We start from the raw sequence: 24,740 nt of genomic DNA, 5'->3' as shown, positions 1-24,740 counted from the left end.
GCGGATCAAGAAGGGAACTGTTAGGGAGGGGACACTGCAGCTCCAGGAAAGCTTGTCCCATTTATTTGCTGCCCAGGAGGGATCGTGCAGACTGTGAATCCGGGCCCTGAGGGAGTGAGGGCCAGGATGCTCCAGTTGTAGTGCTGGCAGTTCCTTTGTGCCTGACTTGTAAAGGAGATGAATGACCGAAGTCAGGGGGAGGGGTTACTGGTCTTAGAAAAGTACCATTCCATAGGGACACTTTCTGGGGAGTATGAAGTATTTTCAGTATTCTTTACAGGGAATCTTTGGGGCCATTTCTAGCTGCAAACAAGATCAGCAACAAGCAGACAAAACAAAAAAACCGCATACTGCACAGGTATTGGTTGGGCCAGGCTACCTCTTGGGAAGCACAGTGAGCTCAGCTCCTCAGGGGACAGGTTATCTCTGGATCTCTTTAAAGCTGCCAGAAACAGAGACTCACTTTACTTCTGGGGCTTTCCACAGGAGCTCGAAGCTGCCCAACTTCTAAGGGGGTACAGGAGCCCTAACTCCTCCTGAGTTCCTCCTCTGTACTGGATCTATTTTTTTAAATATTTATTTATTTATTTGAAAGAGTTACACAGAGAGAGAAGGAGAGGCAGACGGAGGGAGAGAGAGAGAGGGAGAGAGAGGTCTTCCATCCATTTGTTCACTCCCCAATTGGCCACAACAGCTGGAGCTGCACCAAGCTGAAGCCAGGAGCCAGGAGCTTCCCCCTGGGTCTCCTACATGGGTGCAAGGCCCCAAGGACTTGGGCCATCCTCCATTGCTTTCCCAGGCCATAGCAGAGCTGGATTGGAAGTGGAGCAGCTGGGACTTGAACTGGTGCCCATATGGAATGACAGCACTGCAGGCGGTGGCTTTACCCACTAAACCACAACCCCGGCCCTGCACTGGATCTTTACTCTTAAGTCAGCTAGCTGCTAACACGTGCAAGTCTGGATGGAAGGGTGAATGAGAGAAGGAAAGGAAAAGGCTTTTGATTGTTTTCATTTTTGCTATCCGAAGTAATAGATAACAACAACAACATGGGAAATTAACACATGGTTTGGATAGGGACATAGCAACAATGATGTTCACTGTGTGCCTAATCCATGCCAAGATGAGGCTAAGCCTATAATATGTATTACGTTATTTAGCCATAGGAGGTAGGCAAGATTATTGGTTCCATTTGTGGATGTCCAAGCTGAGGCTTAGCGAGGTGAAATTGTTGGCTGGAAGTCATGACGCTAGCAAGTTACATGGGTCAGAATTGGTCTATTCACTCTCTTTACCATCTCTCAATATACAATTGTCTACATTTCCAGAGAGGAGAGATGAAACTTGCTTATTTTTAAGAAGAGAAAGCTTTAGGAATCATGAATATGCACAAGGATTCTTTGTAACCAGAAATCAGATGCACAATTTTCTTCCATGATATTAAATGATGGAATGATTAGAATTGGCTTGCATGATTTCTTTTTGAAATGCGTTTAACAATAATAATTTATTATGAAGGTTCATCACTGATCAGAAACCAAAAGTTAGGTAAGATTATCAGCAAATAAAATATGGATCAAGAACCAGAAAAATTCAAAATGCCTATTGTCTAGGAAGGAGACAGATATTTAAAAGTAGATAAGAAAAGGTGGTTAAGTTGTACTTAAAGGTTTTTATTTCCTTACCAGTTTACTAATCTCCCTCTGGTGGGTCAGTATTACAACTCCAATGTCTTTTACAGCGGACTAGGTATCAATTCCACTCGAAGCCTAATTTTCTGGGGCTGGCTGTCATTTTGATGAGCTCTTTGGAAAGCAGTGGAAAACCCTTTTATAACTGTCATTGAGCAAGTTCCAAACGTATCATTTTCTGTACTTTGAAAATGTTGAGTACCATTATTTTATGCCTTGAATCTTTGCGGGCACTTAGACTGGGCTGCTAATTAGAGCCAATTGCAACCATAAATCACAGATGTGAGTAGCACCTTCTGCTGTAGTGCTTGTAGCACTGCACATACTTCAGATGCTGTCCTCTAAAGAAGGGGCCATCACAGGTCCTCGTGTCACAGATAAGGAAAAGTCCGCATGCTCCACTCCCATGGTAACTGGCATAACGAGCCAGGTGCTTTTGTCATCAGGCTACTGGGCAATGACAATGGCCTGATTTCCGGACAGAAATTGGGTCTCAATCATCTCCATAATGCCAGAACCTACTGTGTAGTAGACATCAGCAAATGTTCTTTGAACATGCGCAGAGTGAGACCCATCAGTGTAGGGGGTCCTATGAGGTACACAGGGTCCTATTTGCCCTAAGCAATCACATGTCCTTTCAAAGACCAAGGAGACGAGCAGTTGGCTTTGTCTCCCATTCCCCAGGTTACTCTCACTTAGAGTTTAAACATTCACCACAGAGAGAGACTCATCACCATTTGCTTCATTGTCTTTGAATGCAAGGAGCAGAAATATCTCTAATGGGAGTCACTGATCAAACTTATGGACCATTTTGATGTCAGCTGAGCACACCGGGCTGATGATAAGCAGGATGGAAGCTGGGGCATCTACAGCATTCAATAGGAGATGTTCAATAGGAGCTGGGAGAATGGCTGTCAGCAGGGCTCATAATTATTTGCCTGTCTTTCAGGTGAACTTCAGGACTAAAAGTTGTTAGCTATTCATTCTTAGTTGATTGTCTAGAGACTGCTTATGATATCCATGGTTTCTTGAGTTGACAGAGCTTTTCAGAGAACTCTAAGAATGTCTTGTGCAGCTAATTAACCTCTCCTTGTCAAAATGCAATACAAGATTTTTATTTTTTGCTAGGCAGCTTTTATAATAAGCTGTTTCTTCAAAAGTCCATTGTAGGTTGGTCCTTCCTATGAAAGATTCTGCATGCTTGAGCTGGAACCTTTCTTTTTACTTTTTGAAAATATTTTTTTATTTGAAAGGCAGAGTGACAGAGAGGGGAAACATATAGAGAGAGACAGAGAATGAAGGAGAGAGAGAAAGAATGCTTCTATCTTCTGGCTTACTCCCCAAATTGCTGCAATGGCCAACCTGGACCAGGTCAAAGCCATGAACCTAGAACTTCATCTAGGTCCCCCATGTGGAAAGCAGGGACCATCATCCCTGTCTTTCTAGGTGCATCAGCAGGAAGTTGAATCAGAAGTGGAGAAGCCGGGACTCAAATTGGCCTTCTGATAGGGGATGCAGGTGTCCCAGGCAATAGCTCAACCAGCTGTGCCACGATGCCCATTTTGAACTGGAGTCTAACTTCAGAGAGAGTGGTAGGTAGAGATGGTCCAGAAGAAGCCAGTCTTTCTGACAGGCTTATGGTGTTTCTTACCCTGTCCTTGTTCATCCCTGGCAAAATCCCTTTACCTCTTCATACCCCACCCTAGCCCCCATTTTTAGCATATGCCTGCTTGTCCCTCTGTACAGCTCCTCAATTCCTGCAGGTATGGGGATGTGATAGAAAAAGAAAATTGAGGGGCCGGCGCTGTGGCGCAGCAGGTTAAAGCCGTGGCCTGCAACACCAGCTTCCCATATGGACGCCGGCTGCTCGACTTCCAATCCAGCTCTCTGCTATGGCCTGGGAAAGCAGTAGAAGATGGACCAAGTCCTTGGGCCCCTGCACCCACATAGGAAACCTGGAAGAAACTCCTGGCTCCTGGCTTTGGATCAGCTCAGCTCTGGCCATTGCGGTCATTTGGGGAATGAACCAGCAGATGGAAGACCTCTCTCTCTTTCTCTCTTGCTCTCTCTCTTTCTGGCTCTACCTTGCTCTGTAACTGTGTCTTTTTTTTTTTTTTATTAAACTTTTATTTAATGAATATAAATTTCCAAAGTATAGCTTATGGGTTACAATGGCTTCCCCCCTCCCATAACTTCCCTCCCGCCCGCAACCCTCCCCTTTCCCGCTCCCTTTCCCCTTCCATTCATGTAAAGATTCATTTTCAATTCTCTTTGTATACAGAAGATCAGTTTAGTATATATTAGGTAAAGATTTCAACATTTTGCCCATATAGCAACATAAAGTGAAAAAACTACCATTGGATTATTAATTATAGCATTAAATAGCAATGTACAGCACATTAAAGACAGAGATCCTACATAATTTTTTTTTCAAATTAATTAATTTTCTATGCCATTTCCATTTTAACACCAGGTTGTTTTTTTTTTTTCATTTCCAATTCTCTTTATATACAGAAGATCATTTCAGTATATAATTAGTAAAGACCTCATCAGTTTGTGCCCACACAGAAACGCAAAGTATAAAAATACTGTTTCAGTACTAGTTATAGCATCACTTGGCTTTAGACGACACATTAGGGACAGATCCCACATGGGGTGTAAGTACACAGTGACTCCTGTTGCTGATTTAACAATTTGACACTCCTGTTCATGGCGTCAGTAATCTCCCTAGGCTCTAGTCATGAGTTGCCAGGGCTATGGAAGCCTTTAGAGTTCGCTGACTTTGATCTTATTCCGATAGGGTCATAGTCAAAGTGGAAGTTCTCTCCTCCCTTCGGAGAAGGGTACCTCCTTCTTTGATGGCCCCGTTCTTTCCACTGGGATCTCACTCACAGAGATCATTCATTTAGGTCTTTTTTTTTTTTTTTCCCATGGTATCTTGGCTTTCCATGCCTACAATACTCTCATGGGCTCTTCAGCCAGATCTGAATGCCTTGAGGGCTGATTCTGAGGCCAGAGTGTTGTTTAGGACATCTGCCATCCTATGAGTCTGCTGTGTATCCCACTTCCCAACTGTGTCTTTCAAATAAATAAAATGAATCTTTAAAAAATAAAAAGAAAATAGAAGCCAATGTCAAGAACTTACCTAGCCTAGAAATATTTAGGTACACTTGTACATATTTTTCATTCTGTTCATTTTAAAGAAGCTTACACCAAATTTTATTTATTTTTTGTTTTGTTAAAGATTCAGTTTTATTTTATTTGAAATGTAGAGTTCCAAGGAGAGAAAAGGAGGGAGAGAGAGAGAGAGAGATCTTCCATTCACTGGTTCACTCCCCAAATGGCTGCAATGGCCAGAGTGGGAACAGGACAAAACCCAGAGCCAGGAGCTCCATCTGGGTCTCCCACATGGGTAGCAGGGGTCTAACCACTTGGGCCATCCTCCGCTGCTTTCTCAGGTGCATTAGAAGGCAGCTGAACTGGAAGCAGAGCCGCTGGGAGTTGAATAGGCGCTTATATGGGATGCTGACATCCCAAGTTGCAGCTTAACTTGCTGCTCCACCACGATGGCCCTTTAGATGAAATTTTTGAAACAACTTTATCATAGAAACCTTAATTGGCTCAGAGGTCACTGATGGGATAGTTCTTCATTATGGAAGCATATAGACCAAGCCTCTTCAGCTGCTGGGAGGTTGGTGGACATTAAATATACAGAGCATACACCCTCAGCTGCCACCAGCTGATCTGAGCTTTGAGCGACATGACCTGAGTCTCTTTAAAACTCTGAAAATCATTGCTCTCTCCTTAGTAGTTTCATAAAGAGTCCCTTCAGGCTGATGCTCCACAGGTGAGCTTTGGGTTAGCCTTCAGATGAGATCATTAAAAGGCATGGCCAGTCAGCTGCCAAGAGTTACTCTGGAAGGCAATAGTAGTAATAAAAAAAAATGTTAATTGTGCCAGGGTCCCCTTGGGGTAGTTCAAAGGGGACAAAAGAAAAACAGGATCTTTCAAACCTGTCATTTAAAAATATGCAGCAGCACTGAGGTGTGAGCCTGAATATCTTAAAGAAACATCAAATATTTTAAAGTGACTTTTCTGCAAGTGGCAAGCTAGAATACTTTTATTTTTAAAAATTTGCACAAACCCCACAAACTCATATGCTGTTGAGTTTTTGACAAATGGCGGCTGTTGTCATTTTGAAGGATAATGACACGTTTTCCCAAATGAAAGGAGCCTATGAGATTGTACTGTTTTTGTTGTAGCCTGCATTCTTAAGTTTCCTCGTTTCATTTGGGAAGAATTGGTTTGGGGTTGGGGTGAAGGTGAAGAAAATGAATTGAGAGTCATGAAAGAAAGAGACATGACAATTACTGGCCACCAACCAGAAGGAGCCAGCAATTGGCTCGTGTTCCTTGGTTAATCCCAAGGAGAACCCCTTGAAGTGGGTTCTCTGAGATGGATCATGGCCTCACATCCAGAGAGTGGCGGGATTGAGGTTCACACCAGGCTCCTCGTGGCTTCTTTATTGCTCTTGCCTTTCATTTCCAGGAATGATTTCCTTTCAGGCTCCTCAAGAGTGGAGACCCTTCGTTCTGGTACGGCTGCAGACCTAGTGGGTTAGTCCAATAGGTGGAGATGTCGTTGGATGCTGTGTGTGGTTACTGCCTGTGGAAACACAGCCCGGGAGCTTGTTTCTATGATTCTATTCATTTATTTGTTGGACTCCACTTGCTCGCCTCTAAGCACTCTTTTGACAAGCCAATTTCTGCTACTCCAGTTGCCAAAGAGCTCATTTTCCAGCTTATAACTGATGCTCACCTTATTATTATTTACAGTCGTTTTCCAATTTCACGGGCTCCGTGGATGACCGCGGCACCTGCCAGTGCTCCGTGTCCCTGCCAGACACCGTCTTTCCCGTGGAAAGAGTGGAACGCTTGGAATTCACAGCTCACATCCTTTCCGAGAAGTTCGAGAAGGAGCTTTCTAAAGTAAGCATGTTCTTTTCCACTAGTACGTTGGTAAGAATAAACAAACAACAAAACAAAACTTTTTGAAATTCAGGATTTTATAGGCAGCTGTTCTTCACCATACCACGTATCACAGTGCATTTGTGTCCTATGAAGTTTTAGCTGTCAATTTACCAGCCACCTGTGGAGTTGTTCAGAGCCCAGAAAACGAGAGCCAATGGGGTGAAGGTTGCCCTCACAGAGGAACAGCTTACTGCAGTGTGGCACTCAGGTCCCGAGTTCTCCCTATGAGCCCCGCTCTGCCATTTGTATTTCTTTTTGGTCTTCTGCTGGCTCTTTCCTCAAGCTTTGCTTTTGTTTTTCTTTCCTCTCCTCCATCCTCTTTAGTTCTGTTCTGTTTTCTTTCCTTTCCACCTCTTCCTCTCTATTTCATCCCTCATTCCTTTGGTTCCTTATCCTCACCACAGACCTTTTAAATTCCATTTCCTTTGTGGACTTTTTGATTTTTTTTCTTATTTTTAGATGGTTCCTTCTTTTTCTTTTCCTTTTCTTCCTCTTGCTCCTGCACTTGCCCAAATCATCTCTTTCATCTTCGTCCTCCTCTCTCTCTTTTGTTCTCTTCTTTTGTTAATAATTTGCTCTCCCCTTCTCTCTCTCTTTCTCTCTTGGTAGTTATCTTTTACTGTCTCAGCAAAACCATTTTATTAGACCTGTTTAGCCTTAGACCAAAATTGAAGGCTTCTCTGAGAATTGGAATCCACACTACTACGTCTCAGCCCACCCTGGCTCTAGCCCTCTGCCTCCTGCTTTTTCTCTACCTGGAGGAAGTTATCTTAAAAGTTTACCTTTCTGTGAACTAACTGGAGCAATGGGACTTAGCAGTCTGGTTTCGACCCCTTGTACCTTTTTAGTCAAGTTAAAAAATCAATTAGAAATGCTCCCATTTTCTGCACAGGTGAAGCCCAAGTTACATTATAATCACATTATATATTATTTAATGTAACTCCATTAACTGACAAGGAGCTCTGACTTTATTGCAAGATTCAAAATAAGTTTTCCTGAGAAATTTAAGCTTAGCCACCTCAATATCCAACATAGTTATCCTTGCAGACAAAAATGATGGTGAGGCTGAGACCTTGCTTTCAGCCTGAATTGGTAGATAAACATTCCAAGTTTAAATGAGTGTCCGGGAAAATGTGTTTGACTACTCCAGTAACCTAGCTTCTTAAGAAATAAAATGTCCTTGAATTAATCAGCAGAAAAGGCACAGCATTAAATTATAAATTCCAACCATTAATATTCATAGCCTTATTTCAGCATAATCAAGTACAGATAAGAAGTTATGCATAAAAACATAACAAGTAGAGGAAAATCCTAGGTAAAGATCTTTGCAGTTAGAGTCATTTGCTTTGAAATAGTGGAAGCTACTGATTTGCATGTCGTCTTTGCTGCCAGGAGTGTGAAGGGCAGTTTGAAACCCCATGTTGCTCCAGGGAGAGCATGTAGCCTGCCAAGTTTATGAATATGAGGCGTTTAACTCCTGTCCTGTAAGGTGGCAGTGGAGGATGAGGGTAGAGAGGTGCAGGTGGCATCTGCTTTGCTAATAACTGGCAGAGAAGTGCAGAATAGGTGGGAAAATTTTTAGTTCTGAAAGTATCAGTAACTGGTCCTGAAATAATTAGTGATTGAGGTCTAAGAAAGGACTTTACCTGCCAGCTGGCATTGATGGAGTTGCTTTGGTGTGGCAGGTGCTAATACGAACCATGACAGCAGCTTTGTGTGCGTTTTTCCAAATGCTTCCAGTTCTGTTATCTCAAGCAATGTGTTAAGGGCAGGTGGACCAGGTTTGTCCTCCCATTTTGGGACAGAAAAACTGAGATTCATAAATGGAAAAAGGACTTGCCCGTGGCCACCCTCCTCTGGGTTGGCTGAGCCAGCTCAGGAATTCAGGTCTTTGAAAACATCGCAGCTCTCTTTCATCCTGGTCATGCTGATACTGTGCTCAGCGCAGTTCCGAGAAGAGATACAGTAGGTCAGCAGTGCCTTCAAGTCCAAAGTTACCTCTTTAGCGGAGGGCTTTTGCATTTCAGGCGAATTATTATAGCTGTCCCTAGGCTGCCATGGAAATCACCATTTATCTAGGGACCTGGGGAAGTGCCGGCTTTGGGCGGGTCAGTGGAAAAGGGTTTTGACTGCCTTGCCTTGATTCACGATCTGTCAGTACACAGAGAAGACAGGAAGCTGCCTCTGCATAAGGAGCTGAAAGCATTTTATGCTTTTCTGTTTATGACATGTCTTTTTGTGACTAAGGACAGGGCGGAACACGAGGCAGCTCAGGATTTCCCCTTTGTCTGCAGGCTTATGGTCTTTGGGGCAAGTTATTTAATATGACACATTGGCTAATAGATCTTCATGCATGAGAAGGTTGAGGGAGCCTGGGAGACATTTCAGCAACTCATAAACAAACAACATTGATTGAGCAATGTTTTGTGCAGTGAAATATAATAAATTAAAAGGTCAGATTGAAAAACACTGAAATCACTCGTTCTCTATTAATTTCTGTAATTTATAGGTCATCCATTAGCTAGACACTTAATGCACATTAACTCTAGTCTTCAAAATAATCTTGCAAGCTTGATACCATTATCTCCACTTTTAGGAGGAAACGAAGGTTTAGCGAAATTAAATGATTTACCCATTAAGGACTGAAGTCAGATTTAAGCTCAGGAGGGTCCAGTGCCAAAGTGCTTCATGTCTTGATGTTCCCTTCAGGCTCAATGAACCTTACTGCAATTACTTTTTAAAAATACGTATTGAAAAAAAGCAGTATGTTACAAAGTACATTTCCTTATTTCAAGTAATCTGGCCATGGTTAAAATCATAGATCTTGAGGCTCTGGTAGAAACACAAACCAAAGTCATCTGTATTACACCCAGCTGTTCTACACCTTTATTTTTAAATTTTTTATTTAAGGTATACAAATTCATGTATTTCATATATACAGATTCAGAAACACTGGAGTGCTTCCCACCCTATGCTCCCTCGCATCCACACTCCGAACTTTCTTCCTCCTCCCCATCCTATTCCCATTCTTATTTTTTTTTTATAAAGATCTAGGTTCAGTTAACTTTATACTCATGAGAGTAACCCTACACAAAGTAAAGAGTTCAGTAAATAGTAGGAAGGAAAAAAAGCCACTATTCCTCAACTGTCAAGACAAGGGCTGTTAAAAAGCATTGCAACTCAAAGTGTCAATTTTACTCCTACAGATTACCTTTTATGTACTCTATTAGTTACCGCAAATCAGAGAGAACATATGGTATTTGTCTTTTTGGGACTGGCTTATTTCGAATGCTATGCACCAGTGAAAATATAAAATGAAATCCTTTTATTTGCAAGAATATGGATGCAATGGGAAGCCATTATACACCTTTATTCATTAACAGGGACAATAGCAGCTGGTCGAAAACAAACTCTAATTCTTCATCAATGACATACAGAACTAAGTGAACAACAAACAAAACAATAGCAAGCTAAGTGTATAACCAACAAAATAAAGCAGAAGTTCTGAACGTTAGGCCGGTGGTCTGAGGAGAATCACAGATGAGTCTTGTAATGCTCAAACTTGTAGTAATGAGGTTGTTAGAGGCGACTTTGTTCTTGCAGCACTGTGTCCTCTCAGGGCTGGACCCATCTGCTAGAATGCTGAGCAGCATCCCTGACCACTAGATGCCAATAGCACCCCCTTGATGTCCCAGTTGTGATAACCAAAAATGTCTCCAGACACTGCTGAATGTTCCCTAGGGACCAAACCACCTCCCCTCCCTGTTTAGAACAATTGCTGTAAACCTAAGTATTTTCTGGAAGTGAAGAAATGCACTAAGTGCCCCTGGGCAAGCTGGGCTCCTCTCCTGAGACTGTGGCTCCTGGGAAGACCTGGCAGGTTCTCACAATTGTCCGAGTCACCTTCTTAGGGCAGATGCCCACATGTGAAAGGTTTGTACAAATAATCTGCTTAAACTAATAAATTGCACACTGTTCTGGCCCATCTTCAAATTCTCGCCTCCTTCTACAAGTCTGTGGACGATTCCAGTTTTCCTGAACACCACTGAGCTTTTCTTTAAATGTCAGCTGAAAGGGCTCCAAGTGCCTTTCCCTCATAGATCTTCAGATTGTCTTCATCTTGGGGCTGAGCTGGTGCAGGCACACGGCACTGGGTAGCGAACTCCAGGCTGTGCCTTGGCTTTCTGTGTGGTACGAGCAGATATGACAGTTGAATCACTCATTTTTGTAGAGCAACAGCTGCGATGTGCCACCACAATGTTCCAGGAAAGCTGAGGGTATTTCATTTGTTCCAAGAGCTGGCAAGGCCAAATGCCAACAAGCATATTCATTCCTCAGGCTTCCATGTCTGCAATGGATTACACTTCAAAAAAAAGCGACACAGGCAAGGTTCTATGTGCAATTTCTGTAAAAATTTAAACTGGATACTTGATATCTGTATGTATACTTTTTAGGGGGATTTGTCAGGTTTTACACACACACACACACACGAGGATCCATCAGAAAATTCAAGCAAAAGTAGAATTAAAAGACAAGTCTATGTTAGCACAAAAGTGTTTGAAGTCTGTGCATGGTTTCTCAGAAAAAAAACATATTCATGCATTTTCGATGTAACAAACACATATGTAAAAGAGTTTGCTAAGCAGCTTATATGTATGTGTGTGTATGTGTAAAAGTATCTGGTAAGCAGATTATATGTATATGTATATAATTTTCTTAATTTCCCCATCCACCAAAACGTCACCAGCCATATCTGCCCTGAGTGACGGTGCATTTGATGGCAGTGAGCATCAGTTGCCCGAGGAGATACACTAGCAGTGCCAAGGGCTGCATTTTCAACTTTCATTAAAATCCTCTTTGCCTGAAGCCCTAGCCCTTTAGGTCTGTGGCCTATGAGTCTACTCTAATTTGCACAGTGGGGTTAAGTGGAAGGGCTAAAATGACAGAAGTTAGGGCTGCCTTTGGTATTAGAAGGATTAGAGGCCAGCATCTGGCTCTGATTTCATCCAGGCACCGTGGATCAGCTACTTGACATTGCTGCAGTTTGGGGAAAAGTATCACGTAGGTTCATATTTTTAAAAGGAACATAAACCCAGTACCTTTTAACGAGCAAGTCCTTAAAAAAAGCCGTGGCATTTCTTGCAGAGATCAGATACAGAAAGTACCACCAACTGCTTATTCAAATATCCGTTTGGAGGTTCCAATTATACACCAAACCACCAAGGGAATTTTTGGAAGTATTTTAACTTAATGATCAGACATTCAAATATATGCAACAAATGTGTAATTTAAAGGTCTGATTGCAATAATCAGTTCTTGGAATAAATGTGAGCATACTTAATGAAATGTGCACTTTTACAGTTGCACATACACCCACATATTGTGCAGTAAGTTGGTTTTCTAGGCCACTTTTTAAAAGGCAGAGGGGCTCAAAACTTATCGCATATGACCATCGGAGAAGGAATGCTGTGAGACAGCATGGTGGTGGTGGTAGTGACTTTGTCTCCAGAGAACATCCAGCACTATCTGGAGACATTTTTTGTTTGTCACAACTTTGAGTAGGGGACAGATACTGGCTGCTGAAAATCCTACAAACACATACACAACACAAAACACAGCCCCCCGGCTCCTTCCCTCTCCCCCACAAGAAGGAAGCATTCATTTTCCCTTATGTCACTAGGGCTGAGTCTGAGAACTCTTGATTCAGAGCAAGTGTGTTGAGAGGTGGAGGAGCATCAGGAGTCTCTGATTCATACTGGTTTAGTTTTGGAAACTGATGTCTTCAAATATTAGAGATTAAAATGTACTTTCAAATGATGATTCTGAAGCAAAATTATTAGTCGAGGTTAAGTACAAAGTCCACTCCGCCGTCTCATTGTAGCAATATGCTCTTTTTAGTCTGTATTTAGAGAGATTTAAAGAATATACCTAAACATACTTTGATCCATTTCTTTATACAAAAAAGTGATTGATAGGAATCAAATAGTCTTCAAAGGACTGGCCATGGAGGAAGACTGTGCAATGCTACTCTGAATTGATTGGAGCCTTTTGATTCACCTTCAGGTGAAGGAATATGCCCAATTAATCAGTGTATATGAAAAGAAACTCTTCAACCTAACTGTCCGGATTGAGATCATGGAAAAGGATACTATTTCTTACACTGAACTTGACTTTGAGCTGATCAAGATAGAAGTAAAGGAGATGGAGAAACTGATCATACAGCTGAAGAAGAGTTTTGTGGGAAGCACACACATTGTTGACCAGTTGGAAGTGGAGGTAAGGAGTGAGCTAATTTCTCAGTAAATCATAAATTCTTTCCAGTGACTATGAGCAAGTGCTAAGGCTGGGATATGAGTCAGTCATTCTCTCTCTCTCTCTCTCTCTCTCTCTCTCTCTCTCTCTCCCCCCCACCCCTCCAAATTCTAATTCTGCACTCTCTTATGATCACATGGCACAGTCCATGTTCTGTTTTGGATGGATGCCTGTCTTTGAGTAGTAGATTAAGCACATTGAGAACATGATGAGCAAACATCATCTGATGGTGAGAATCCTGGCCCAGAACCAAATGGCCTTTTGATTTCTGTTTAAAAAGAAGGTATAAGTCTGAATGACTTCCTATGGCCAAGCTAATGCATCTGTCTGCTTTGGATTTATCCTCAAGGGACTAGAAACCCACAGTTTACCCGATTGTGGACTGGTGGGATATCTTTCTCCTTTTGAATGATGAGATAACCCTCAAATCCTCTTGGAATTCTTCTGCACATACTGGAGGCCTCCTTTCAGAAATTTCTTGTGAGTGTGTTTTAGTGAAGCCTTTTTAAGATCTGTAGATAAAGACTATCATGTTAATGTTATGGTTGAGTAATTTGTATCGAGAATTTACTAGCACAGTCATGACATGGGCTATAATTGAGAATTCTAGTTACGTATTTTAGAATTGGAGTTTTCTCTGGCCCTCACTATTCATTAGAAACTTAATTATAATACAACATGAGTAAACACGAGTTTATAGGGGAAGGTTATTAGAAATGAACTTTAATGGACATTTGTGAATGCCTAGAATGAGTCTCTGCTCTGTTATTAAAGCTGCTAAAATCTTTGCCATTTTCTTCTTGTCACATGTATCTGCCTGAGATCTGACAGGCATTCACGCTCAACCCTAAAATGTATTCTTCCAAATGAAACCATTCAGAAGAATCTCGGGTGTATTCTCCAGCAATGTTTCACTAAGTGACAAATTCAGCCCTGGAATGTTTATGAAAGAAATTGCACAATAATATAAAGTCACTCTGAATTTTTATTTCCTTAGATAAGGAATATGACTCTCCTGGTAGAGAAGCTCGAGACGCTAGATGCAAACAATGTCCTTGTCATTCGCCGAGAAATCCTGGCTCTGAAGAAGAAGCTGAAGGAATGTGAGGCCGCTAGAGATGAGCACCTTCCCGCCACTGCCCCTCCCCCTGCTCCGGGTAAGCAGGCCACCTTTTTATCACTTGAGCTGGGTCCCCGAAGGAGCTGTGAGTGGGGTGGGGGAAAGGATGCACAATTGCACTGTGGATGGAAAGATGGGATGTTTGCTGTTCTGAGTTTAATCTTTCATGTTTTAAATTCCACCAAGGACTTCTACATACAAGCATCTTCTGAGGTTCACAGAGGCAGAGCACAAACAATGAGTCGATTGAAAGCAAAACCCACAGGTTACACATCCTCCCTTTACCTTTACTCTCAGTAAAAACATCTCTGTGATAATAGAGGAGCTGTAGAGGGGGTCCAAGGAAAGCCTCTGGAATCCCAGAATCCACTTACCCATGGATCGTGAGGGCTTATTGGCTCATGAATGTGATGAGCTGGGTTTTGGCCATGAATCCTTTCAGCCTCTCTCTCTCCTTCCTCCTCCTTGATTTTTCCTGTGTTCATGCCTTAGATACTTGCCAGGCACCTGCTATATCGTGTGTCCGGGAATTCAGTGAGGATGGAAGGGATGGCCCTGCCTGCTGGGGACACTTGCGGATGTGTGTTGCCACCCCTCCTGGACTGTGAATTCCTGGAGGCAGGGTTGGCATCTCACTCTCTCAGGGTTAAATTCAGCCCAGAGCTGGGTGCTCTAAATACATCCATGAGTGGAAACAGCAGAGTGATGGTTTCAAGAGCAAAACTTTGGAATCCCATGGACCTGGGCTTCCCAGAAATGTGGTCATGGCAAAAAAAGGTCCTCACTCCCCTCATTAGTAAAGTGGAGATGAATAGCACCCACCTTTCAGGGTTGCTGTGGGCATTGGAGGCAAGGCTTGGGAAGCTCGGGCTCTGCAGCAGGCACTCACACGCAGGCAGCGGATATTAGTAGTGATGCGGGTCACTGAGGTGGGAACCTCATTGTGAACAAAAGCAGGACGAAGTCCCTGTGCAGTGAAGTGCATTGAAGTTCCCCCAGGGCAGCTCAAGACAGCTGCTCAGCCCTATCCATTAGTGACAGCCATGCCTCAGGAAACTTCTCTCTGCAGGGCATGAGCCTTTCAGCCTGAATGGGGTCTGTATCTTCATGTGCAGCCATTGTTACTTTCCTTGATTGTAATCCTCACAACCTAGTTTCTTTTATACCATGAGTTTGGGGGCCCCTGTCAATGTGGATGGCTTCTTCAAAGCTTTAATCAGAGGTGGCCTTGGTCAGAAGCCTCTTGGTTTTAGCCAAGGGACTCTTTTCCCTCTGTGGTTGGGAATCTGCCTTCCTATGATATACATGGGAGGTTTAGGGCAGAGACCATGTCTGTCTTCTGTAACAAACTCAGTCGGAATGGGGTCTGGGATCAGTAGTGTAAACATGCATTGGAAATGACAGCTGCTTCTGCAGGGCCACAGAAGGCTCAATGGGGCAGGGGTCAATGTGATGACAACTCCTGAACATAACAGCCAAATGTCCCCCTGCTGCCCTCCCAGCAAATCTTCCTCACGGTGTAGACATAAGTGGCTCTGTTTTTGATGCTTCCCTTAGAATGAGGACATTTTAGAGCAGGAAGGAGCATGCAAGGCATCTATTTTGGCCCCGCCATGTCTCAGAGAGGGGTCTTGGGTGGCGAGGATGTTGCCTTTCCTGAGTCCACATAGGTGGTTAGGGACAGAGCTGAAGCTGATGTGTAAGGATCCTCACTCGCTGGTCATCGCATGACATGCAGTGTCAGGGAACAGTCGTGCAAGCATGGTGGTGAGGGAGAAAACACATCACTTAGTATCCTGGGAGGGAAACGAGTGAATCCGTTGGATTGTTTTTGTTAGAAAGTTTTCCAGGAACTTTCCCCTCGGTCTTCACACTTCGACTTCTGTGAATGAACACTCCCAGCTCAGCCGTATTGTTTTAGCAAACAGGACCCAGATTTCCACTCACTTTCCCACAACCTTGGCTGGACCTGGATCCCTGCCAAGCCACTTGGCCCTTCTCCAGCTTTGTTCATATTATATTTATGATGTTTATATTAAACTGACTTTTTGTCGTGTTTTTAAATCAATTTCTTTCACTTGCTCTCTTTCTGTTTGGATTGGTTGATAATGCAGAATTGGAAAATCCCCAGGCACCGCCGGGTTGTGAGCCTGTGGAGACTTTAATTAAAGTTCCTCACTGTTATGGGACTTGAAAATCTGGCCTGTCTGCTTTTTTTCACTGCAGAGTTGCACAGAACAAAAATGACCGCATGCAGGTCTCAGCTGTAAAGTAACTCTGCACTTTCTGGGCCCCTCCCTTGTGGCTACAGTTTGCTAACCCTGTGGTCAGCTTGAACTTAGAACCAGCACTTGGGATTCAATAAAATGCACTTGATATTTGATTCTTGCTGCAAATCACATCCTTTTCTGCTTCATTTCGTAGAACTTTCTAATCTAAAATAATTGGCCTTCTACTCATTAACTTTTCTCCCTGAAACAATTGATTTCAGTCTCTCTCTGTTTTTCCTCTGAATCTAAATGACCACATAAAGGCAAGATGTGATGGGAATTCTGAGGTTTCTCACCATTTTGCTTGGGATGCTGAGTTCTGTGCTCGTATATAGTAGGTGCTCAGTGAAGGGCTGGCAATTGAATAGTGCATGAAAGACATGGATTGGTCTGCTAAAACCCCAAGCTTAGAAAAGAGCATGGTTGAGTAGCATATATCAAATAATTCAGTCAATTTAGTCTTTTTTTTTTTAGCTTTTATTTAATGAATATAAGTTTCCAAAGTACAGCTTATGGATTACAATGGATTCCCCCCCCCCCCATAACTTCCCTCTCACCTGCAACCCTCCCCTCTCCCGCTCCCTCTCCCCTTCCATTCACATCAAGATTCATTTTCAATTCTCTTTATATACAGAGGATCAATGTAGCCTATATTAAGTAAAGCTTTCAACAGTTTGCACCCACATAGAAACACAAAGTGTATAATACTGTTTGAGTACTAGTTATAGCATTAAATCACAATGTACAACACATTAAGGACAGAGATCCTACATGAGGAGTAAGTGCACAGTGACTCCTGTTGTTGACTTAACAAATTGACACTCTTGTTTATGGTGTCAGTAATCTCCCTAGGCTCTTGTCATGAGTTGCCAAGGCTATGGAGGCCTTTTGAATTCGCTGACTCTGATCTTATTTAGACAAGGTCATAGTCAAAATTGAAGTTCTCTCCTCCCTTCAGAGAAAGGTACCTCCTTCTTTGATGACCTGTTCTTTCCACTGGGATCTCACTTGCAGAGATCTTTCATATAGGTGGTGTTGTTGTTGTTGTTGTTGTTGTTTTTTTTTTTTTTTTTTTTTTTTTTTTTTTTTTTTTTTTTTTTTTTTGCCAGAGTGTCTTGGCTTTCCATGCCTATAATACTCTCATGGGCTCTTCAGCCATATCCGAGTGCCTTAAGGGCTGATTCTGAGGCCAGAGTGCTGTTTAGGACATCTGCCCTTCTATGAGTCTGCTGTGTATCCCACTTCCCATGTTGGATCATTCTCTCCCTTTTTGATTCTATCAGTTAGTATTAGCAGACACTAGTGTTGTTTATGTGATCCCTTTGACTCTTAGTCCTATCATTATGATCAATTGTGAACAGAAATTGATCACTTGGACTAGTGAGATGGCATTGGTACATGCCACCTTGATGAGATTGAATTGGAATCCCCTAGCACGTTTCTAACTCTGCCATTTGGGTCAAGTCAGCTTGAGCTTGTCCCAAATTATACATCTCCTCCCTCTCTTATTCCCACTCTTACATTTAACAGGGATCACTTTTCAGTTAAATTTCAACACTTAAGAATAATTGTGTATTAATTACAGAATTCAACCAATAGTATTAAGTAGAACAAAAAAAAATACTAAAAGGGATAAAGTATTAAGTTGTTCATCAACAGTCAGGGCAAGGGCTGATCAAGTCACTGTTTCTCAAAGTGTCCATTTCACTTCAACAAGTTTCAATTTAGTCTTAATCATTTGTGATTATGATGATTTTAATTGCCTAATTCTATAAAAAATCAAAAACTTGTATTTGAAAGGCATACATATGTGTGTATATACATATATATGTTTGATATGTTTGTGTACACACACACATACATATATGTACAGAAAGAGAGAGAGAGGCAGATATAGAACAAGCTCTTATCTGCTAGTTCACTTCACTCCTTCAACAGCTGGGGCAGAAGCCAGGAACTAGGAACACAACTGAGGTCTCCCACTTGGGTGGCAGGGACCAAATTCCTTGAACCATTATCACTGCCTCCCAAGGTCTGCATTTTGGGAAGCTGGGGCCAGGAGCAGAGCCAGAGCACTCTCATGTAGAACGTGGGTGGCTTAACTGCTAGCCTAAAGACCTGCTGTTGCTTGCCTAATTCTTACAAATCAATCATATCTGCCTCTTGTGTCAAAGTTCAGTTGCCCAGGTAAGAGTGTACATCAATAGATCCAAGATTAAGTTTCCTCTGCAGTCATATAATTTTCAGGTTAAAAAAAAAAAAAAAACACTGTTAATCATAGCTTTGAAAAGCTTTTTTTCTTTTCTTTTCTTTTTTTCTTTTTTTTTTTTTTTTTTGACAGGCATTGCGGACAGGGAGAGAGAGAAACAGAGAGAAAGGTCTTTTGCCGTTGGTTCACCCTCCAATGGCCGCCGTGGCTGGCGTGCTGTGGCCGGCGTACGGCGCTGATCCGAAGGGCAGGAGCCAGGTGCTTCTCCTGGTCTCCCATGTGGGTGCAGGGCCCCAGCACTTGGGCCATCCTCCCTATACTCCCTGGCCACAGCAGAGAGCTAGCCTGGAAGAAGGGCAACCAGGACAGAATCCGGTGCCCCGACCGGGACTAGAACCCGGTGTGCCGGTGTGGCAGGCTGAGGATTAGCCTATTGAGCTGCGGCGCCGGCCTTGAAAAGCTTTTTAGAATTTTTAAAATCTCACAATTGTGACTTCTTTAAAATGCCATGGTAGTATCTGATGAATTCCATGAGGAAGGCTTCAGTTGCATAGAGGGTTCTTTCCACTATGTTCTGTGGAGTCATTACCAGGCTTCTGGAAAACTCAGATGTGTAGCAGGTTGGAGGGCTAGTGTTTTACACATACGGGTAAGATGGGTTTAGGTCTTTTGTTTAGTCTTTTGTTCTTGTTTCGCATAAATGTAATTTAGTCCTGCTGTGTAGCTGGCTGTGTTCTAGGTTTGGGGTTACCAGGATGGGTATAGAAATCCCTTGAAGCCATGGTCCAGAAAGGGAGACAGTTGTCCAGATCTCTGGTTGTAACTTGATGTGATTCTGATGGTGATAGTTACCTGCTATCGAGTTAAATTTGATGCCTTCTTTTCTCCTTCCTAGTGGTCCTGCAGGGGAGGGATTTTTCACTCAATGTGGGGAAATTGAGGCTCATAAAGTTAAGTAACTTGCTCAAGGATATACAACTACTACGTGCTGGAGGAGTCAGGATTTGAATGGGAACCTGCCTGGTAGTATTTTCACTGTACCATGGAGACTCACATAGGGAGGAGCTAAAAGGGTACTTTTGCCCCAATGGTTCTGAGCTGTGTTCTCTTCCACCGGGAAATGTAACGTGATTCATTGGTTCTTCCCCATGCTCGAGTCATGACTGGGCAATGCCTAAGTACCAGGGTTAAGTAGGGAGGGGAACTAGGTAGGAATGGAATGGAGTATGACTAAGAGCTTGAAGTGAAGGGACTGGGGAGCAGTGCAGGAAGAGGAAGGGTGGGAAGAAGCTCAGAGTCAATGGGGTGATGGCAATGGGGACCCACTATTATTTCCATGAAGGTTTGCGGCCAGGAATTGAGGAAGCTGCCACAGTTTTTCATTGTTCTGTCACTGGTGTGGGCCACATCTGTAGTAGTGGTTATCATACTTGGTTCTTGTGCCTATTTCCACTTCTGTTTAACCATAACCAAGACCCTAAAAATGGTCCAGAGGGGATGGAGGAGGGGGGATTAATAAAATGGACAGGAGGGTATTTAGGAATAGTTGAGGGGCTAAGTAAAGAAATTTATCCCATTTTTGTGTTTAATTTAGTTATTTGAGAAGCAGATATGTGTGCATGTGCACCTATATATTTGTGTGGACACATATACATATGGAGAAAGGAAGAGAGGGGGAGAGAGAGAGAGACAGAAACAGACACACAGAGAGAATTCCCATTCATTAGCGTACTCCCCAGGAGCTCAATCCAGATCTCACACAGGGGTGGCAGAGTTTGCAGTCACTTGAGTGATAATTGCTGCCTCCTCAGATCTGCATTAGCAGAAAGCGAAAATCAGGAATCAGAGCTGGGAATCAAACCCAGGAACTCAGAAGCAGGACAGGGGCCTCCTAATCAGGGTCTAAGCTGCTAGGCTAACTGCCTGCTCCTGTTTTCTTTTTATTATTATTTTAATTTCTACCTATTCATGGGATACATTGTGATAATTAAACACAGGTATTTAATATGTGAAGATCAAATATGGTTAGTTAGCCTTTCCATCTCTTTAAACATTCAAAAAATTTTGTGACCAACTATAATTGTACAGATTATAAGATACAGTGTGACATTTTAATACATGTATACAATGTATATTGACCAAAAGAGAGTGATTAACATTTCCCCCTCTTTGCCATTGCTTTATAATTGGAGACTTCAAACTCTCCTGTTTGCTCAGAAAATATATAATAGGCTATTGTGAACCCCTTACCATGATAGGATCTTTGGAAAAATTGGTAGTGCATATAACGTAGTCAGGCATTCTCATGGCATTAAAGAAAGTAATCTACTATATCCCCTGATGAGGAAATATGTAGGCATGAAGGAACAGAAATGAACTTCTCAAGATTTCCATTGCTACTACTACTAATTATACTAATAATGCTTTTATTAGTATAACATTATTACTACTGCTGCTAATACTAGTGGCTCATCATTTTATAAATTGATCATAAAATTAAAATTGTACCTGATTTAAATATTAAGACTAAACAATAAATATTAAATTATAAAATGATGAACCACTTTTATTAGTAGTAGTAGTAGTTGCAGAAGTAGCATTTGCTCCCCAAATGGCCACAAAGGCCAGGGCTGGGCCAGGCTGAAGCCAGGAGCCTAGAATTCCAGCCAGGTCTCCCACATGGGTTGGAGGGCCCCAAGCACTTGTGCCATCTGCTGCTACTTTCCCAGGTGCATTAGCAGGGAGCTAGATCAGAAGTGGGACAGCCAGGACTTGATCCAGTGCTCATCACAGGCAGCAGCCTAACCCACTGAGCTCCATAATGCCAGTCCCAGTATTAATATTCTTAATAAAGTACTCTTAGGACAATAGTAATAGTAATTTTTGACAAGTTGATTTCGGTTCCTTTGTATCTTTAGATTTCTGCATCTGGGGACAGAATAGTTTATTATCTTAAACCCCATGATAATACTTAAATAAGCTATATGCACCACATATTCTCCCCAAATATTTTGTCTCTGTTGGTTTGGGACATTTCCTTTCTGGGAAGGCAAGATTCAACGAAGCAAATAATTCCTAAGTCTTCCAATCTGAAAGGAAAAAAAAAAAAAAAGGTGACTTTCTTTCATTTCCTCAGAGTGAAATGTAGTTGAATAAATAAGTTCTCAGGAAGATATTTCAACTAGAAAATCCAGTTTGTAGCATATGGAAACTGGAACAGTTTTTGTTATCATTAAACTGAGCACACTGCTAACTTTATTTTAATAATGCATGCATTGTTTCATAAACAAAAGCAAACAAGCATTCATCTGAGAGATCACTTTTAGGAGAAGAAATAATAATTTATAATTCTATTTATTATTTCTTTAGTGGAGAGCAGTCTCTTGGCTGAACACACGTTGCTTTTTTATTTATGAAATGGCGCATGCATTATTAAAATAAACCCGCGACTGTGTTGTGCTTAATGATATGCAAAATTATTTGAGGTTGGGTACAGAGTGGTTTCATTTCTCTACCTGTTGTATGGTTGGCTGGCTTTCCTACCAACTGTGGATTTATGAGAGCATTTAAGGAGCACGTATTAATTCCAGGACCAAAAAAGCCTCTGCAGATTGGAAAAATAAAAGCAAGATTTCTAGTAATGATTTCACCTCTGAGCAGTTCTTGAATGAGGAGGAAAGAGGGGAGAAACATTTAGCAAGGCAGGGACTGAGGCGTCCCATATTGGACAGAAGCAGAGACTCAGAGACAGAAGCTCTACTCGCTCCTTTGTCTCCCAGAGTGCCAGTCTCAGGCAATTCCACAGATCTCTGCTTTTGGCTCCAGGTCACTTCCTGTGTCCTCAGGGGCTCCCTGACTCCCTCCAAGCATTTCAGGCTCCACTCCTTCCTTCCTTCTCCTGCTCCACTCTGGACAGCAGGACAGGAGAAAATGAACTCAAATGTACTTAAAGTTGAATTTTCTTGTTGGCCAATAAACTCCCTCATCAGTCTTTTTCAAGGGTATTTATGAAGATTCCAGAAAATGTATATTCAACTCTAGGATAGTTATTGTAAAAATCCCCAGGGAATTCTATTTATGTTTTTTATAGCTCATAAAATCTTCAGATTGGCAAGCATTTCTGTGACAGTGCAAGGGCCAGTTGCCCAGCCTGAGTAATTTCCCCAAGAGTTACAGGGAAGATGGAGTCAATGGATCAGTGCATCTGGTCGCACTTGATTGTACACATTGAGACAATGACTGTGTCCAAATGGGAAGGATGAAATACTTGCCTGTCATTCCCTGGTACAATAGCACATGGTTCATGAACAGCAAGTCCTCCTTGCAACTCTGCAGCAGGATGCTCACCAACTGACTTACAGGATGTGCTATGCATTAGGTACACACAGACAACATTGCCCTCAAATAACTTCGTGGCTTCTCAAGGCTGAATTCCCAGCATCTTAGAACCCTCTTTATAGATCCATAAAATACTTTATTTTAAACATCCTCTCCTGAGATTAGCTTAGAGTGGGATTGGTGTCTATGTGGGTAGGCACTTGGGGTCCCAGGGAAAGGCAGAGTGATTCAGAACATGAAGACCATCCAGGATAATCTTCAGCTTTGTCACGATCCTCCCTGGGCCTGACCCTGGGGAACAGCACCTTCTGGCTTAATGGAAGTAGGGTAGAATTTTGGGGTGCTCTTTCTGTCTTGATTTCTCTGTAAGTAAAGTGAAATAAGATAACATTTTCCAAATGGTTTCTGCTAAAGAAAAATATATTAAAAACATTAAGTCTGTTTCTTGTCTCTCCCTGGACCCTCAGAATTCTTGAATGTGGTTATTGGCAGTTTCATTATTCCCATTTCCCAGATTGAAAGCCCTTCCATGGAAACAGAAGCTGGCTCTCTGCAGAGCCGGCGGCAGGTTCACGTTGAGACAGAAGCCAATAGGAGGAAGCTTGGCTCTTCTCCATCAGAACCACTGCTGTCATTGAATGTTGACAGGATATGGATTCTTTTGGTTGTTAGGTTATTGAACTGTCTATATCCCGTCATTCATTTTTCTCTAAGAATGCCTTTTTATTTTCTCGTTTGTATAGGGAGCTGTGGTCACGGTGGTGTATTGAACATCAGCAAACCATCTATAGTTCAGCTCAACTGGCAAGGGTTTTCCTATAAGTTTGGTGCCTGGGGTCGGGATTATTCTCCCCAGCACCCAGACCAAGGACTGTATTGGGTGGCACCTTTAAATACAGATGCGAGAGTGTTGGAATACTACAGACTCTATAACACACTGGATGATTTGCTACTGTATAAATATGCACGGCAGTCTCGGATTACTTATGGCCAAGGCAGTGGTATGGCTGTTTACAACAACAACATGTATGTCAACTGGTACAACACCGGAAACATTGCCAGAGTTAACCTGACCACCAATACAGTTGCTGTGACTCAAAATCTCCCTGGTGCTGCCTATAATAACCGTTTTTCATACGCTAATGTTGCTTGGCAAGATATTGACTTTGCTGTGGATGAGCATGGATTGTGGGTGATTTATTCAACTGAAGCCAGTACTGGTAACATGGTGATTAGTAAACTCAATGACACCACACTTCAGGTGCTAAACACTTGGTTTACCAAGCAGTATAAACCATCAGTTTCTAACGCCTTCATGGTTTGTGGGGTTCTATATGCCACCCGTACTCTGAACACCAGAGCCGAAGAGATTTTTTACTACTATGACACAAACACACAAAAAGAGGGCCAGCTTCAGATTCCAATGCATAAGGTACAGGAAAGAGTGCAGAGCATTAACTATCACCCTTTTGACCAAAAACTTTTCGTTTATAACGATGGTTACCTCGTGACTTATGACCTTAATTTCTTACAGAAACCCCGGAAAATTGTTTAGGTGTTAGAGTAAAGGAGATCAAAATATTCGTTAAAAGTAGTCTTTACCTAGTTAGCTATTTGCAGGGAGATCTAGAAATGTGTTTGGTTAGTGGTAATTGGGTGCCTGGTTCTACAATACTAGGGACCTACGATGTTTGCTCTGACTTGGTGAGTTCTTTTGGGAGCCATCTGTCTATTGGGATCCATTTTCCAGCTAAAATAAGGTTTTTCCAG

General features: G+C 42.3%; 1 protein-coding gene across 1 annotated transcript in view; it reads left to right on the top strand.

Annotated features, from left to right (window-relative positions):
• The window catches only part of OLFM4 (olfactomedin 4), a 33,920-nt gene extending 9,395 nt beyond the window's left edge, over positions 1–24,525 (top strand). Inside the window, exons 4-7 of the mRNA XM_062195166.1 lie at positions 6,527–6,679; positions 12,785–12,997; positions 14,031–14,190; positions 23,714–24,525. Of these exons, the coding sequence (XP_062051150.1) occupies positions 6,527–6,679; positions 12,785–12,997; positions 14,031–14,190; positions 23,714–24,525 (1,338 nt within the window). The remainder of the gene's footprint in view (positions 1–6,526; positions 6,680–12,784; positions 12,998–14,030; positions 14,191–23,713) is intronic.
• Positions 24,526–24,740: the final 215 nt, after the last annotated feature.

Source organism: Lepus europaeus, chromosome 6 (genome assembly GCF_033115175.1).
Source record: "Lepus europaeus isolate LE1 chromosome 6, mLepTim1.pri, whole genome shotgun sequence".
In the NCBI taxonomy this organism is placed as follows: domain Eukaryota; kingdom Metazoa; phylum Chordata; class Mammalia; order Lagomorpha; family Leporidae; genus Lepus; species Lepus europaeus.
Note: the sequence above shows the minus strand (reverse complement) of the source record. Positions and strands in the feature narration are given on the sequence as shown.